Source organism: Hippocampus comes, unplaced genomic scaffold, assembly GCF_001891065.2.
Source record: "Hippocampus comes isolate QL1 unplaced genomic scaffold, H_comes_QL1_v1.1 scaffold246, whole genome shotgun sequence".
NCBI classification, from domain to species: domain Eukaryota; kingdom Metazoa; phylum Chordata; class Actinopteri; order Syngnathiformes; family Syngnathidae; genus Hippocampus; species Hippocampus comes.
The window spans coordinates 100,536-115,323 of NW_017806220.1; the positions used below are offsets into that span (position 1 = coordinate 100,536).

A 14,788-nucleotide genomic window follows, 5' to 3' on the forward strand; every position below is an offset into this window, starting at 1 on the left:
AACCCAGACGGGCAAAAGCTTCTCATGGATTTTGATGGAGATGGAGAAATTGACTTCAAGGAGTTCATGATCACCATTTCCTGCCTCGCCTGCTTCTTCAAATTGGCTTGCTGTCCTGAGAAGTGAGTGGCAGGATGTGCCCTCTGACAACACCTGGTGGAGGTTACTGAAATAAAACCGGTTTCAGTGCTTGAACAAATGTGTTACGGGTCATTTCTTTACACGCAAGAGAAGGGCCATCTGTCGTTGAACAATAGAAGGGAAAGATGTCAGCATCGCAAGCCACACAAAAGCTCAGTGGTCTCAACGAGGCAAGAGGTGGATGAGGCAAATCCAAACAAACAATACGGTCGCAACAGATTCTAACAGAAATTCACAGCGAAAGACAATGACTTCACTTGTTCCGATTATTGAAGAGCAGAAAGTGAATTCAGAAATTTGTTTCTACATGCATTTTACCCGTTCGAAGATATTTGATGAGAACACGCAAAGACTGAGAGTATACTTGAGCACCTTCATTCGCATCATGGTTATCCGGTCAGGTTAGCAAGCTAAAATAGCTGTAATGGTTTTTTTAAAATTGTTTGTCTGTTTTGTTTTGTTTTGTTTACAGTGAAGAGAAAATCTGTTATTTAGCAGACAGTTTCGGGTGTCATTTCAACCTTCGCCCGAGCTAGCTTAGGTTCGCTAGCAAGCTATGACCACAAACCAAAGAGGTCTTACCCAACTCAACTCAACTCAACTGTATTTATAGAGCACTTTAAAACAACCACCGCTGTATACAAAGTGCTGTACATGGAGCAAATATCATATATACAACAATAAGCAATAAAACAATAAATTAATAACGCAGACAGTAGAAAGCACCGTCACATCGTTTACTGGCATGGCATTTTCAGAGCGTCTCATTGTCGGCCATAAACGCACAGATGTCACACAGAGAAAGGCTTCAGAGTGAGGAGGAGGGATTTTATTTTTTTGTTTATTTGTTTTAAAGATGTCTGACTTTTCACGATTTTGAAGCCTCATTTCATTTTTACCTGGTGATTTTTTTAATCAATCAAATTTGACAGGGTTGTTACCAACACTCTTTGCTCTTCAATGTGAATGTAAAATCAGACAAGATTATATCACCATATATTTTTTGAGATTTTTTTTTTGTTTCGTCGTGTGCCCTGAGATTCTTCTAATGTAAAATAATTGGCTCAAGAGTTGGCAAACGTTTATTTAGCATGCCTCTGCTGCTCTCTAGTGGCAAATACACTCTTTGCATCAAATGACTTCCATTAATCGGCTTGTGAGGTCGCCAACCTGACCCCTTTTTGCCTTAACCTGTGTGCGCTCAATACATTACACCGGCTTAATGGGGATTAAGGTGACCACAACAGAGGAATATGCCTTTCTGTAACACTTCCAGTCTCTTTTTCTCCCTGTGTCATTTTTGTCAACCAATTGTTTGGTGACTGCCTTGTGACACTTTGGTTGTCCTGTCTTTTAACAAAACAAATCAGTCAGGTAGCCGGCGGGTGTGACAGCATCTCTCTCCTTCAACTTGTTTGCTCCGACTGGCCAGCTGATTGCATGCCTTGTGCCATACCGCACATTCCTATCACGTTGCCATTACGGAAGAATTCCGTCAAACTGGATGCAGTGCCTTTGTGATAATATATTAGAGTCGGAGTCAGTCACATACTGTATTTGCAAGTCATAATTGAGTCTCAGGTGTCAAAATCAAGCCAGTCAAGTTGAGTCCCAACCAAATTTGAAGTCCTCTCAAGTCATAAGTCAAGTTTTGCATTTTGTCTCTATTGAAATGAGTAAAAATACCAATAGTCCATTACAGAAAAAAAAATGTTGTGATGCGTTTATTTAGATGTCTCAACTCTCCTAAAAAAAATCGTTCTATGCAGAAGATAAATAACATATGACCCGCCATACTGTTATACTTTCTGTTGACATGTGTTGGCGCACAGTTTGTGTTCAGTACGTTGCTTAAAGGGTTACAGCAACGGAGCACAGGTGGTAGTTAGCGTTAGACTGAAAGGCTAAGCTATGTGGTTGCTTTCATAGTAAACAAGGTGAGATTCGTTTTGTCAGCAAATTTCAGCTGGGAGTCGCAAACGGGTTAAAGCCTCTTTTTTGAAGAATGCTTACTATCTCCAGTATGTGACATACACTTGCTTGTTGTGAAGTGAGCTCAATTCATAACTGCGAGCTGAGATCACCCCACAACGAAAGATGTACTTTTCTGGCATAACAAAGTAACAGGTTAGTGTGGGGCCAGACTTTGAAAATTAGCACCTTAAGTCTGTCTCAGGTCAAGTCATGACTGTTTCTGAGGTTGGAGCGATGGCACAAAGGCCCCACTCATAGTGCACAAGCCGCTCACCTTTAACCCACATACAGCAGACCGCTTTGCCGCGCAATCAGTTGAAGAACTTTGCAAAAAGGCTCTAATTTGAATTTTCACGGCAACGCCGCAGGCGTGAATTCATCGACGCGACTCTGCTTCGCTGGTTTCATCACAGAGATCGCAAAGTTTTGCATCGAGATAACATGCGTGCCTGGAATGTCCTGATAACGCATACTCTGTGCACCATGTGACGCAATCACTCACCCCCGCTTTGACCGACTGTGACATAATTAAAAGCAGTAAAGTTTGACTGAGCGGCCCACTTGGACATGGGAATCACAAGACGAGGAGACTTTCAACTTTATCAGACACCCTGTGAAAAAAAATCCCCCTTGGGGACCTGCGAAATAAAACAACGAAGCCTTTGTCAGTACTGTATTAACATCTCATCAAGGGGAAGTGTTATGTGGATGTTCAATGCTAAGCAGCAATGATCAGTGACTGCTTTGTTCAATAAAAAAGCCACTGGGGAGATTGAATCATAATTGATTGACTTTTTAATGCAGAGTCATTGTATGTTCTATTGCAGCGTTTCCTGGAGAAACTTAGTCCAAAGTCCAGTCATTTGCTGCCCGTTGCACAAATAAATTAAAAACATGGCCGTAGCTGTAGGTGAAGAGAAAAAGTTAGGTCGATTTTTTTTGGAACAAAGGCAGACAATATATCACACAAAAGGAATACTGAAAAATTGTCACAATTGCGTCATTGAAAATGCGAAAAAAAAAAAAGAGCAGACATTTTTCAAACATTGCACGTTTATGTTTTGCTTTGCCGGCCGGTGAATACCACCGACTGAGCCCCGTCTGAAAAACTCCTCCGAGAGGATTACTGAGCACCCTTGAACTGTGCCATCTGCTCCAAGTAGACCATTTTAACGAACACATGTTTTGAAAGTGAACGTCCCTCCACATGCTGCGCTACATAACAAAAAAAAAAAAAAAATCATTGTGATCCATTGGACTTGAGTGATTTTGTTTTGCCGATATTGACAAAGCCCACGTGCCCTCATCATCACACATCTGTGTGCGCTGCTACTGATCAATGAAGTGTTTGACCTTTGGCTCCAGGGCTTCCGATGCAGATGCAAATCAGACGCACGAGTCAATACGTACTCTAGTTACCCTGGTAACTAGCCACAAGAGATCGTGGCTTGGTGATCATTTTTCTCAGCTATGACAATTGAAACATGACATTCATGTAGCCTTGACTCATTGTGTCCCAAAAGGTCACGTGAAGTGTGCCACTCGACAGGCCAAGTGGTCACCCCCCTGCAAAAAAAAATAACCTGAACCGCCAGATGGCTCTGTGGAAGTTACAACACTTGCCAGAAACAAAAGTGCTTAAGAAAGCTACAATCGTGCCAGAGCTATTGTATCAAAAATCAGAAATAAGGATGAAAATAAGACACTTTTAAGTAAAGCTGTAGGAAGCCAGTTTTCAAACAAAAATTATTTCCCACAAATTATATTGTTTTTTGTAGTGCTTTAAACAAAATAACCGTTCACACGTCACATAAATTCCCTTTTGTGATGGTAGTTATGCTTAACTGGAGTTGGGATTTTGAGTGAGTCCTTTAAATTTATTTTCCCTGAACACATACAAAAAACACTGCTGTAGGGATGCAGCAAAATTCATTTCTTTTTGAAAGCTTTATTTATCCAGGTAAGGACACTGGGAACAGATTCTCATTTGTAATGCCGACCTGGCTGTAGATGGCAGAGTAAAACATGGTTAATTGACTATAGACCAAATGGAAAAAATATTATTAAAAAAATAATAACAATTATTACTGTAATTACAATTTAATTATTATTATTATCATTATTATTATTATTATTAATAACAATAATAATAATTGGGCGGCGTTTAGCGTACTACTTGTGTTTCTGATGCAATACCCTGGCGGAAGGAGCCCTTGTCTGGTAATAGGACGGCAGAGGTTTGCCTCGTTGCCTAGATACCAACTCAGGAGGTGGCGCATGAAGCGCAGTCCACCGACTGAAACTGGCTTCCTGTGTCAGCCATTGTGGCTCTGGCGCGAGCTGGCATTCAACGGGCTACGCTTCCGTTCGCTTGAGCCCGAATGTCGCCATTTTCCTCGTCCCCGCTCAAGTGGCACTGGACGTGAAAACAGCGCCATTTCTGTCGGCGTCCATGATACGCTATGCTACCGCAGCGGATTCCAGAGCCCGAGCTCGGAACGGCAGCAAGTGACAAGTAGCCGCTCCCCTTTCGGTGTTGCTCTCCTCTTCAGCCCGCTCGCAGGTACGTCGAGCGGCCTGGCGTTCGTGTGTTGTCGTGCCTTTTATTCTCCGCGCGTTCCTCGCTTTTAACTGTGTGACGACATGGCGCACATTTTTGAAGAGAGCAACTGTCAAGTCCTCAACGGTTAGCCTTCCACAAGCAGTAGCGGCAGCAGCAGCTCCTCCTCCTCCCCGCAACAACGAGCCTACTTCGAAGCGGGCGTTGGGATCCGATCGCTCACTTTTTGACCTCTCCCAACATTTCGGATGCCATGCTGCCCACTTCCAAGTAAACGACTTGGCCTAATGTCAGAGGGTCGCCGCTTGCTAGCTTGACGGTTGCGCCCTGGAGCTCGAATGTCACCGCGCACGGAACAAGTCATTCGCCGGACAGACGGCAAAGTGAAAGCAAAAATAGCGCGTCAACACACGCGAAAGTAGCCGCATAGTTTTCGGGAGTGACGTTGGTGTTGCAGATATGACTTGCCCGATTGAACGAGGCGAGCTAGCTTGATGTGCAACGTGATTAGCTGCTGAGCTAACATTAAAGGTCGGTGGTCCAGCTAACCTTGTTTGACTGCGAACGAGCGCGGACACGTTTTAAGATGTCGTTTTGTGCAATAACCGGGCGAAACTTTACCCAGAAGAACACCCACGGCGTTTGGGGGACTGTGGCTGTCAGTCGAACAAAGTTGAAGTACACTGCGAACAAAATACAGTCTTAAAATATGAGTCACAATTTCCCCAAAACAAAAACAAAAATGCTTGTAGGTCACGTGTTTCACAGAGTTGTATACCTAGTTAAATCCTGTTACGCAGCTGGAGAATTTTAAAATTACACGCAAATCCTGTGGAATTCATCGAATTGTTGAAATTAGAATGGTTGAAGGAGATAAAGCATGTGAAGTATGACTTTATCTCGAGATTTTTGCGTGAAATTTTGACAACCCCACCCCTCCAACAGTTCCCGAAAGAGGTGACTATTTTGAAGTTGGAGTGGTTTCAATTGGTCAAGAAATGAGAAAGGTGGAGGGAAATAGATCAAATATTGCATGAATTTGTAAACTTGACTGTGGAATTTCGGGGATGTGGACAATGGTTACCAACATGATACAAATGAGCTGAACAGTTTGAATTCGGAGTGGGGGATGGTCAATTTTTCAATTAATGTCTCTTTGACTTAAATGTAGAATCATGGGAAAAGTGGGAAACTTTGGAAGATGGACATTCGTAGAGCTCCTCAGCATTTACACAGTTATTGATTAGGCCAGCCAGCGAAGGTAACTTATCTGGACCTCATGCAAGTGTGTCGGGCTGCAGCACACAGTTAAGCTTCTTAGCTTTGTCCTTTTGATGTCTCATAATAGGTAACCCGTCCCGTAATGGGCCTTCCTTGACTGACGGCCACATGGGCAAATCACAACAGCGCAATGTCCATTTTCTTACGTACCAGATGTAAGCCTCCAAAACACATGTTGTTGACAGCAAGTGTTGACAGCAAGTGTTTTCCTGCCACTTGGCTTCAAAGGAAGCATCACAATCTCATCTTTTGACTGACGCAGTGTCACTGCTGTCTGTTGGTTATTTGACTTTGAGCGCCATGTGTTGTGTTCCTAAATCGGTTTGAAATGGTGAGATCATCTCGCTGTTTCTACCAAACGGAATATTCAAATTGTACAGAGTGGTTGTTGATGGCAGTCTGCCTCCGGAGTGTCTTGGTATGAATATGTGTTTTGTAATATGTTCATTGCTGAAAACAAGCCAAGAAATGTTCCCATTCTACTGACATGTCTGTCCGCTGTGTTTCAGGTGGTGCTGGCGAAGTGATTGCCACGACATGGGCGCCTCCGTGTGACGCAAACACATTGTTGTGTTTAGCTGCGCAGCTGAGATCCATCAGCGGCACAAGCCATGCCTGACGAATAAAACCACCCTTTTTGCTGAAAGCAACCAAAAAGGGGAAAAATAATCCCACATGCCTCCTCACGTAGAACCCCTTCAGTGCATCCCCCTGGAGTGATTAGCCCACCTTCCAGAAGTTCCGGGTTCTGTCTCGCCCTCCCTCCGCACTCGTCTCCGCCAACCACCCGACAAACAACTCCTCGCGATGCCAGTCCACCTGAGGATAACAAACACCTGAGGTCTCATGCGTCCCGTGAGCACCGATTCAGACGGCCCTGCTCCTCCCGAGACGCTCTCTTGCTCCGACCCGCTCGTGGCCCCCCTGCCCGCTTCAGAGATGTCCCTGCTCCAGTCGCTGGGTCCAGTGCAAAGCTGGCTGGGCCAGGAGCTGGAGAAGTGCGGGATCGATGCCATGATTTACACCCGCTATGTCCTCAGCCTCCTCCTGCATGACAGCTACGACTATGACCTGCAGGACTACCTTCAAGTAAGGTTTTGCAACATGACCTTGTTGCACATCTTGGTCCGCTCTCATTTATTCAACATTTGTTTGACAGGAGAATGACATCTTTTTGGGCTGGGAGAAGGGAACTGGGAAGAAATGGAGCAAGAGTAAGAAGAAGGGAGGCAGCGACCTGAGTCTGGAGGAAATGAAGAAACAAGCGGCGGTGCAATGTCTACGTTCTGCATCTGATGAGGTAAGCGCTGCCCGGGCCGAGCTTCCTATAATTAGAGAATGCCATGCTCTTGAATGTATAGACATAGCTTTTGCTCATGGAACTCTGCCACTGAGGGTCATATGTCAAATGTTTTGAAGTAAGCATGGTAGTGCTTGATGTATGTGAGAAAATCCACAGGAGGCTATGTTGCCTACGCCGACTTCATCATGACTGCGCACAAAGTAAAAGGGGTGCTGTGGGTATATCGTGGGGTTGGGTCTTGGCAACAAGCCCTGGGACGACTGGACTGTGCTGTCTATTTTTTAACTGGCATATGCTACACGGGATTGCAGCAGACATTTGGCTGTCAGCTGACCAGCTTCAGCACAATGAGGTAAAAGCAAACGTAGGCCGAGAGGAAACTGCACCCCTATTTATTTTTGCTGGTTAAAGAAAGGCATAAGTTGTTGCGTCAGAAGAGTTTGACGGAGTTCAACTTTTGCTTTTCTCAAAAGTTCCTGAGATACTTCAGTAAATCTAGTGCAGTCACAGTCAAGCCCCATTTTGCTGCTTTGGCCCTGTGTTTTAAATTCTTGATTTTCGGATGATGGCACAAGTCTCTCAAGTATTAGAGAGAGACTTATAGAGGCCGGCACCCCTAACTACCGCTGGTGTCTTTTGTTTGCATTTTTCAGAACTCTGGAATTGAAAGCCTGGTCGAGGAGCTTTGCTCCAAACTAAGGGACATTCAAAACAAACAGAAAGGTTTGTTTTTTCATGATGCATCTTATTTCGTTAAGTTGAAACTAGCAAATTTTATTTATAAATACATGTATATGTATTGTATTTTTTTCCTACAGAGGAAAAACAGATCCAAAAAAAGTCTGATGGCGCACATTCTCCCGAACGATTTGAGTCCCCCTCTTCAAAGGACCAGGTGGAAATGTAAGTCACGTCACAACTGTTGCGTATTTAAACATTAGCAAGAAAAAAAATGGGATGGTTGTTTGAATGTGTCTCCCTTTTGTCAATTGCGACTCAGGTATTATGAAGCCTTCCCACCTTTGTCAGAGAAGCCTGTTTGTCTCCAAGAGATCATGACCGTGTGGAACAAAGCCAAGGCCTGCGCATACTCGAGTTCATCATCCTCGGCCGCTCCACAGACCAGCACAGACACTTCCTCCCCGAAAGATTGTAACAGCGAATGCGAGGTTGCCAAGGAGCGGAACCCTGAAGCGAGCGCTACCATCACCGGCGCGACAACCGAGAGAGGCCAGCACCGCCGAAGCAAGAAGGAGAAAGAGAACCGATACCATGGCGGCGCGGCGGCAGAGGAGAAGAACACGGCCCACTCCAAGAGACAAGCCAGACACAGGTCCGAGGGCAAATATCGGGCCCGATCCTGGTCTTCTGGCTCGAGCGAGGGGGGGTCCAGCTCAAGCGGGAACCAGGGCGACAAGTCGTTCAGAAGCAAGGCGGTTAGGGTAAGGCACAAATCCAGGGAGGTTGGGAAGAATAAGAGGCAGCGCAATAGCGGACAGCCGAAGCTCCAGCTGAAGGCTGTGGACAAAGAAGAGCAACGAAACACGGGGGGGACGGGCAAACCACCGCAGCTTTACAAGAAGAATCGGAGATCCCTGAAAGAGATTTATAAAGATCCCGTCTGGCCGCAAGCAACCGAGATGAGGTTTGAGGAGAGAAACGCAAAGGAATACATGGAGGAGCCACTTTGGTACACTGAGCCCATCACAGACTATTTTGTACCTTTTAGCAGCAAGCAAAGCAAGCTGGAAACAAAGTATCGAAGCAAAGTCGGCTCCCCGGTAGACTTTGCCTCGGCAGCTGACATGGCCGCGCTGCCGGAAAGAATCCAGGGAATCTGCGTTGCCAATGAGAACTACCCGAGAACGTACCTCGCCGCGGGCTCCTTTGTGGACGGCCACTTTGTGGAAGCGTCCGGCGAAGCAGACGAGGAGACGGCGGAACTCATTGGGACCTCAAGCTGCCCTCGGCCAGAGGATAGTGGACATTTAGATGACAAGCATCTGCCAGAATTCGACGACTTCTATGAAGTTGATATTTATCAATCCATATTGGATACTAGTGCCTCAGACTCGTTACGAGAGAGTCGGATCCTCAGCATGATTCGGCAAAAAAGCAAGGAGCAAAGTTGTTTAGTGTTCGACGGACTCGAGCAGCAAGGGAAAAGTGCAATAAGGGCAGACTTGGAGGAAGCCTCGGGATCTTATGGGTTCCTAATGGAGGATCTCCACAGCATGGCTCAAGTCTGGGGATGTTTCTCGCCGTCGACTTCAGACGATATCGACGGGGAAAGCTTCATGGGCGACTCGCCCGTTCGACTCTCCCCGCTCCTCGATAGTGTTTCCTTCACCCTGCGCAATCTATCCGGAAATGCGGCGGAGCCGCACGTTCCCGAGGTGGCCGGCGAGCCGTCTGGCCCGAACTCGTCCGGCTTCTCCCTTTTTGAGCTGCAGTACGACAGTCCCACTCTTTCTTTTCCCTGCGACTCGCTCTCTGTCACTCACGACAGCAACGCCGACGCTAGTAGCTGTCTCGACCCGCATGCTAACAAACAGTCTCGTTTGCTCATATGGACCAAAAATAGTGCCTTTGATGAAACTGAACACTGCTCCAACCTTTCAACGCGGACGTGCAGTCCATGGTCACACTCGGAAGAGACTCGTTCAGACAACGAGCACGGGCCTATTCCCGCCGAGGACCCCGCCGCTCCGATCGGCACCGAGGAAATTGATTGTATCATCCCTCCGATTTCTGGTACATATCTCGAGGATGAAATCTTGGACTTTTTGCAAGAGGACTCCGGGCGCAAATGTGAGGAGGCGAGTATTTGCACCGCCTCCTGTCAGACTTACACCAAAAAATCCAAATTGGAGTCCCTTTGTGGAATAGCATTGGAAGAGGACGAGAGTAAACCGTACCGTACGAGCGTTTTCTCAGATAACGCGAACCAACAAAGGGGCGAGTACAGCTCAGGAATAATCAAAGACATTTGGTCCGCGGTCGGCGAGGCCAAGTTGGCGGCGTCAAGGCAAGGTGGGGAGAAAATGAGCGAGAAGGTGTTTTCCGAAGACTCGGGCGGTTACTGCGGCAGCTGCCTGGAGGTGCCGGCCAAGGGCGGTCCGGTTGAGGCGCCTCAGAAAAAAGCAGTGCAGCGCTCCGAGTATCACCTCTGGGAGGGCAAGAACGAAGAACAGGACTTAGCCAAAAACAAAGCCTCTAAGTTAGATGGCGCCGGGGACTACACGACTCCGTCCAAGCCCTGGGACTTGAGATCAGATAAAGATAGCACATCTTTCATCATCGGCGGCGTGTACGGAGAGTTCACGACGTTAAGTTGCGATAAGAATTGGGCCGTCGTGCCGCCGAACGAATCTCAGCACAGCTTGCTGCCGTCTACCGCCGCGTCTCGTTCGAGTTCGGAAATGCTCACCATCGCGGGCGCAGACGTGTTGGTGAACAAGGGCGGCTGCTTCGCTCCGGGACACCGGCGCCTGTGGAGGCCGCTGGTGTCCTTCGGCCAAAGCGAGCACGCCATCGCGGGGAGCCGAGACGGATTCAACAAGGGATTTTCTTTCATCTTCCGGGAAGATTTGCTGGGATCTTACGACGGCTTGCGTGGCCAAGAGCAGCGTTTAGAATACCCGTTTGGATCCTTGGACCTGAACAATCCCTTCTCTCAAGTTCTCCACGTGGAGTGTTCCTTTGAGCCCGAGGACATGGCCTCCTTCAGTCCGGGGTTCAAGCCGAAATCGATACTTTGCTCCGACTCGGAGAGCGAGGCCTTCTGCCCGCGAATTTATGGCATCAATCAAACGCAGTACAGGGCCATTCGCATTTCCCCCAGGACTCATTTCCGGCCGATATCGGCCTCCGAGTTGTCTCCCGGCGGGGTGAGCGATTCGGAGGCCGAGACTGACAAAGAGGAGGCGAATTTCCCCGTCCTGGCGCCGGTGGATGTCTTCGACGATCCTCAGGCGGATCTCAAACCACTCGAGGACGACGCGGAATGCGAGGGCCCGTACTACGGGAAGTCCGAACTGGAATCTGGCAAATTCCTGCCCAGGTTGAAGAAGTCTGGCATGGAGAAGAGTGCCCAGACCTCTCTGGATTCGCAGGAAGGCCCCGGGGTCCTTCTGCCCATCGCTGAGCAAGAAAGATTTTTGGACGACGTGTCGACTGCAGGCGGGCGGACGAGCTCCTCGGTCGCTCCGTCGCGAAAAGAGCAATCTCCGGTGGAAAAAGCGAGCTACTTGCGTGTGGCGGCGGGTCAAATCCCCAAATACGGCATCGCGTACGACTTTGTCAGAGACGTGCCGCAGGTGAGTCGTTTTTTTCCAGCCGCGCCGAAACACGCGATGGCGAGCAATTGGTCTGACGTAACGCTCTTGTCCAATATCTGTCTAGTTCCCTCTGTTAAATAGAAGTGCACAGGGAGTAAGTGGCAATCAGGACGATGAGTGCTGGTGGCAAAATGCACTCGGCCCGCCCTTGTTCCCCGGATCTCAGTGTACAGGTAAGCCTCATGAAGAATGCTCCACAGCGGGGCCTGGAGATGCAAGCCAGCGGCACTGTGGTGAAAAATGTTTTTTGATGTGAAGGCGACCTTTGAAAAGTTCCTGCTTTTCCCTCTAGGCAGCAGCAACATTTGAGTTCTTCATTTCGCTGTGGACTTGCGTTGGCACGAGGAACAGTTGCCGAGTTTTGGCGACTGGACCGCCACCAGCTTTTATTCAGGTTCATCTCAGAGCCGCAAAACCTAACCGGGGCTAATCTCTCGCTTTCCACTGCTTCCCCAACACACATAACTGCTGTTTGTTTGTTTGTTTGTTTTTTTTTTCATTTACTAACTCGATGCTTGTGTAATCAATAATCAGATCGACACAAAAAAAACTTAATAAGTTGGAAAAAAATAAAAGTCGTGTGATTGAGTGATGCCATGTGCAGAGATATCCGTTGAAAGCATTTTAGAGCGCGTTGCAGTTGATGCAGCTACGAGATCACCACTTTTTTTTTTTCAGTTGTGCTCCTGGCACCATCCTACTTCCCAGCGACAATACTGGATAGTTAGTGGCGTCTGAATGGTCGTGCGTGTGCGTTTGTCTGGCCAGTCTCACTCCTTTTTTTTTTTCTCCCTTAGTAAACAAAATAAACCAAACAAAAACTAATTGCTGCATAAAACAACTGCAATCCCGTGCGCTGCTCTTCATCCTCCGTCGAGAAAGACCAGATGTGATTTTTGAGTTCAGTTTTCTCTAGTTTGTTGGGATACAATTATGAAAGAAGTAGAGAATGCGTGCAGTTTTTTTTTTTTAAAGATGACTTGCCCCACTGTAGGGAAAAAGCTGAGTTTTTGAAACCTTAGTTGTAGAGTAAAGTGTGGTTTGTGAACAAAAACAAACAACGAAAAGAGAAAAAACAAGAACACAGTATCACATACCAGTCTTTTGAACTGAAATAATTTGGTAGGAGGAAAAAAAAAGACCCACAAAAAGTTTTCTGCACCCTTTTGCAGTTGAATTTTTTTTAAACCTTTTGTTACTTCTATTGTACACAACACTGGTGCTAAAAATATTTTCCATAATGTGGCTGTGGTAATAGATGGAATAGCATTTTTTTTCTTTGTCATCCAGATTAGTCCCAAATCCATCATCCTTTTCCTTTTTTCCCCCTCCCAAAATTGTAAAAAGGAGAAAAATTGTTTTTCCTGATTTACTGTTTAATGTGGTTTTCTTTGATGTCACCTTTTGAGTTGCGCAAATGCATTTCCTTTCAGTTCGGCCTCCTGAAACAAAACCTACAAATGACTGCTTGGAGTTCATGATTGTGTTGCAACTCGGTTGTCAATAGCAAAACATGAATAAGGTTAAACAAAACAAAAAAAAATGCCATAATTACACTACAAGGTACGGTTGGATTTTTTTTTTAATGTATGTTGTGTTTTTCTTTTCAATTTGATTTGATTCACCATATATCTTGTTTAACTATGGAGTCATATTCCGATGCGCGCGAATAACATTTGTCACAATTAGCGTGATTCAACTTGAATGGTGAATGTGTACGCATGCATACGTTCTTTAAAATCAAAACAAAAAAAGCAAATACATTTTAAAAAAAAAACAAGAAAAAAAACATTGAAACAAATTGGATTCAAAGGTTCAAGTGTATGTTATTGAGCCATTCTGCGACTTGTGTGTTGCTGGTTGAAATTATAGTGAAAAAAAATATCTGCAGGGTAAAAGATTTGCCTGTGTTGCATTTAGTAAGGCCACATGTCTTTCCCAGTTGATCTTAGATTTTGTTCTGGTTGAAGGGAACTTGGCAAGGCTTATTTTTTTTTCGATCCTTACCATGATTCTCAAGCACAAACTTCCCATCAGTGCGTCATTGCTTGGAAATGAATGCGTCAATATAGTGGTTCATATGCGTGGCAGGTAGAAAGAAGGCCGTGCGTTTTGAAATGGCTTTCGGATGTGGGACCCTACTCCAGCTTCAGGGTCTCGGCCATCTTGTCTTTCACATTCATCAGACACTCAGGAATTTTTTCATATATTTTCATCAACATGATCTACAATCAGCTGTGGAAGTGCATTGACCAAACATTGATTGTAGACTACACATTGACATTATTTCCAAGCAAGCCACAGAGATGACTGGTTTTATTTAGAGCTATATAGTTTAAGGAGAGGAGGGAGATAGAAGGGAAAAAAAAAAGCCATCGTAGACTGCATAAGCAATGCGGGGGGCTTCTCAAGAGCCCCCAAGGTTTCTATGCAATGCCTTGGCACTTGTAAACCTTCAAGAGTATGTGGAGAAAAATCAATCATGTAAAATGTTGCATGTTTGTTTTTCACAGGACGCCTGCATTAAAAAAAAGGTCTCTGAAAATGCAGCATGCAAACATCAGTCCACCTTTTTGGGATGAACCAAAATGTTTAAGAGTGAGGTGATTGATCGGTTTGATGGTATTTTTGGCCCAATCCGAGACGATTTTCACGTTTCGAGTTGAGCGTCGTGGTTGAGGTTGGGAGGCGACGGAACATGTCAGTTAGTGTTCTCCTTAAAGAGAGACAAAAAATGTTGGCGGGAGTTTGTCATCTAAAACGGTGACTCATAAAGCGCTTAGTTGAAAGGAACGCGTCACACCTTTCTCCATAAAATTCTTTTTCCGAAAGGAATGCGTCACACCTTTGTGAAATTCTTCCTTTTTCCTATGCTGCATTTGAACGAAAAAGAAACTGCAACAAAACGTGATGAAGAAAATGCAGTCAGTGAGGGGCTATGTTGTTGTTTTTGGAACGACACCACCAGCGAGCGACTCGTTGAGTTGGGATCGTGCCGTGGTTCAACGAACATAATCCCGCACTGAAAACTTTTCAAGTCATTTCATTCCTTCCTCTTGGTTGTCCCCATCTCCCTCAAAGTAGCCGTGTGTGTTCTGATTTCATGTACACCCTGAGTAAATGATTTTGTTTCATTGTGGATTTCATTAACATCTAATAAAAGGGTCGACCAAGCATCAGAATGCCAGT

General features: G+C 45.9%; 2 protein-coding genes across 3 annotated transcripts in view; both read left to right on the forward strand.

Annotated features, from left to right (window-relative positions):
- Positions 1-195, forward strand: part of LOC109506991 (protein S100-P-like) — a 730-nt gene extending 535 nt beyond the window's left edge. Inside the window, exon 2 of the mRNA XM_019856088.1 lies at positions 1-195. This exon is cut by the window's left edge and continues 12 nt beyond it. Coding sequence (XP_019711647.1) covers positions 1-126 — 126 coding nt within the window. The 3' untranslated portion in view covers positions 127-195.
- Positions 196-4,400: 4,205 nt separating this feature from the next.
- On the forward strand, positions 4,401-14,775 carry kiaa0232 (KIAA0232 ortholog). Of its 2 annotated transcripts, XM_019856078.1 has the most exons (9): positions 4,401-4,678; positions 6,024-6,111; positions 6,466-7,045; positions 7,116-7,256; positions 7,913-7,982; positions 8,078-8,162; positions 8,260-11,578; positions 11,664-11,772; positions 11,892-14,775. In XM_019856078.1, exons 3-9 carry the CDS (start codon positions 6,803-6,805, stop codon positions 11,906-11,908), a joined length of 3,984 nt encoding a protein of 1,327 aa, XP_019711637.1. In that variant the 5' UTR covers positions 4,401-4,678; positions 6,024-6,111; positions 6,466-6,802; the 3' UTR covers positions 11,909-14,775. The 2 variants fall into 2 exon arrangements, with proteins under 2 accessions (XP_019711637.1, XP_019711636.1); XM_019856077.1 differs by lacking the exon at positions 6,024-6,111.
- Positions 14,776-14,788: the final 13 nt, after the last annotated feature.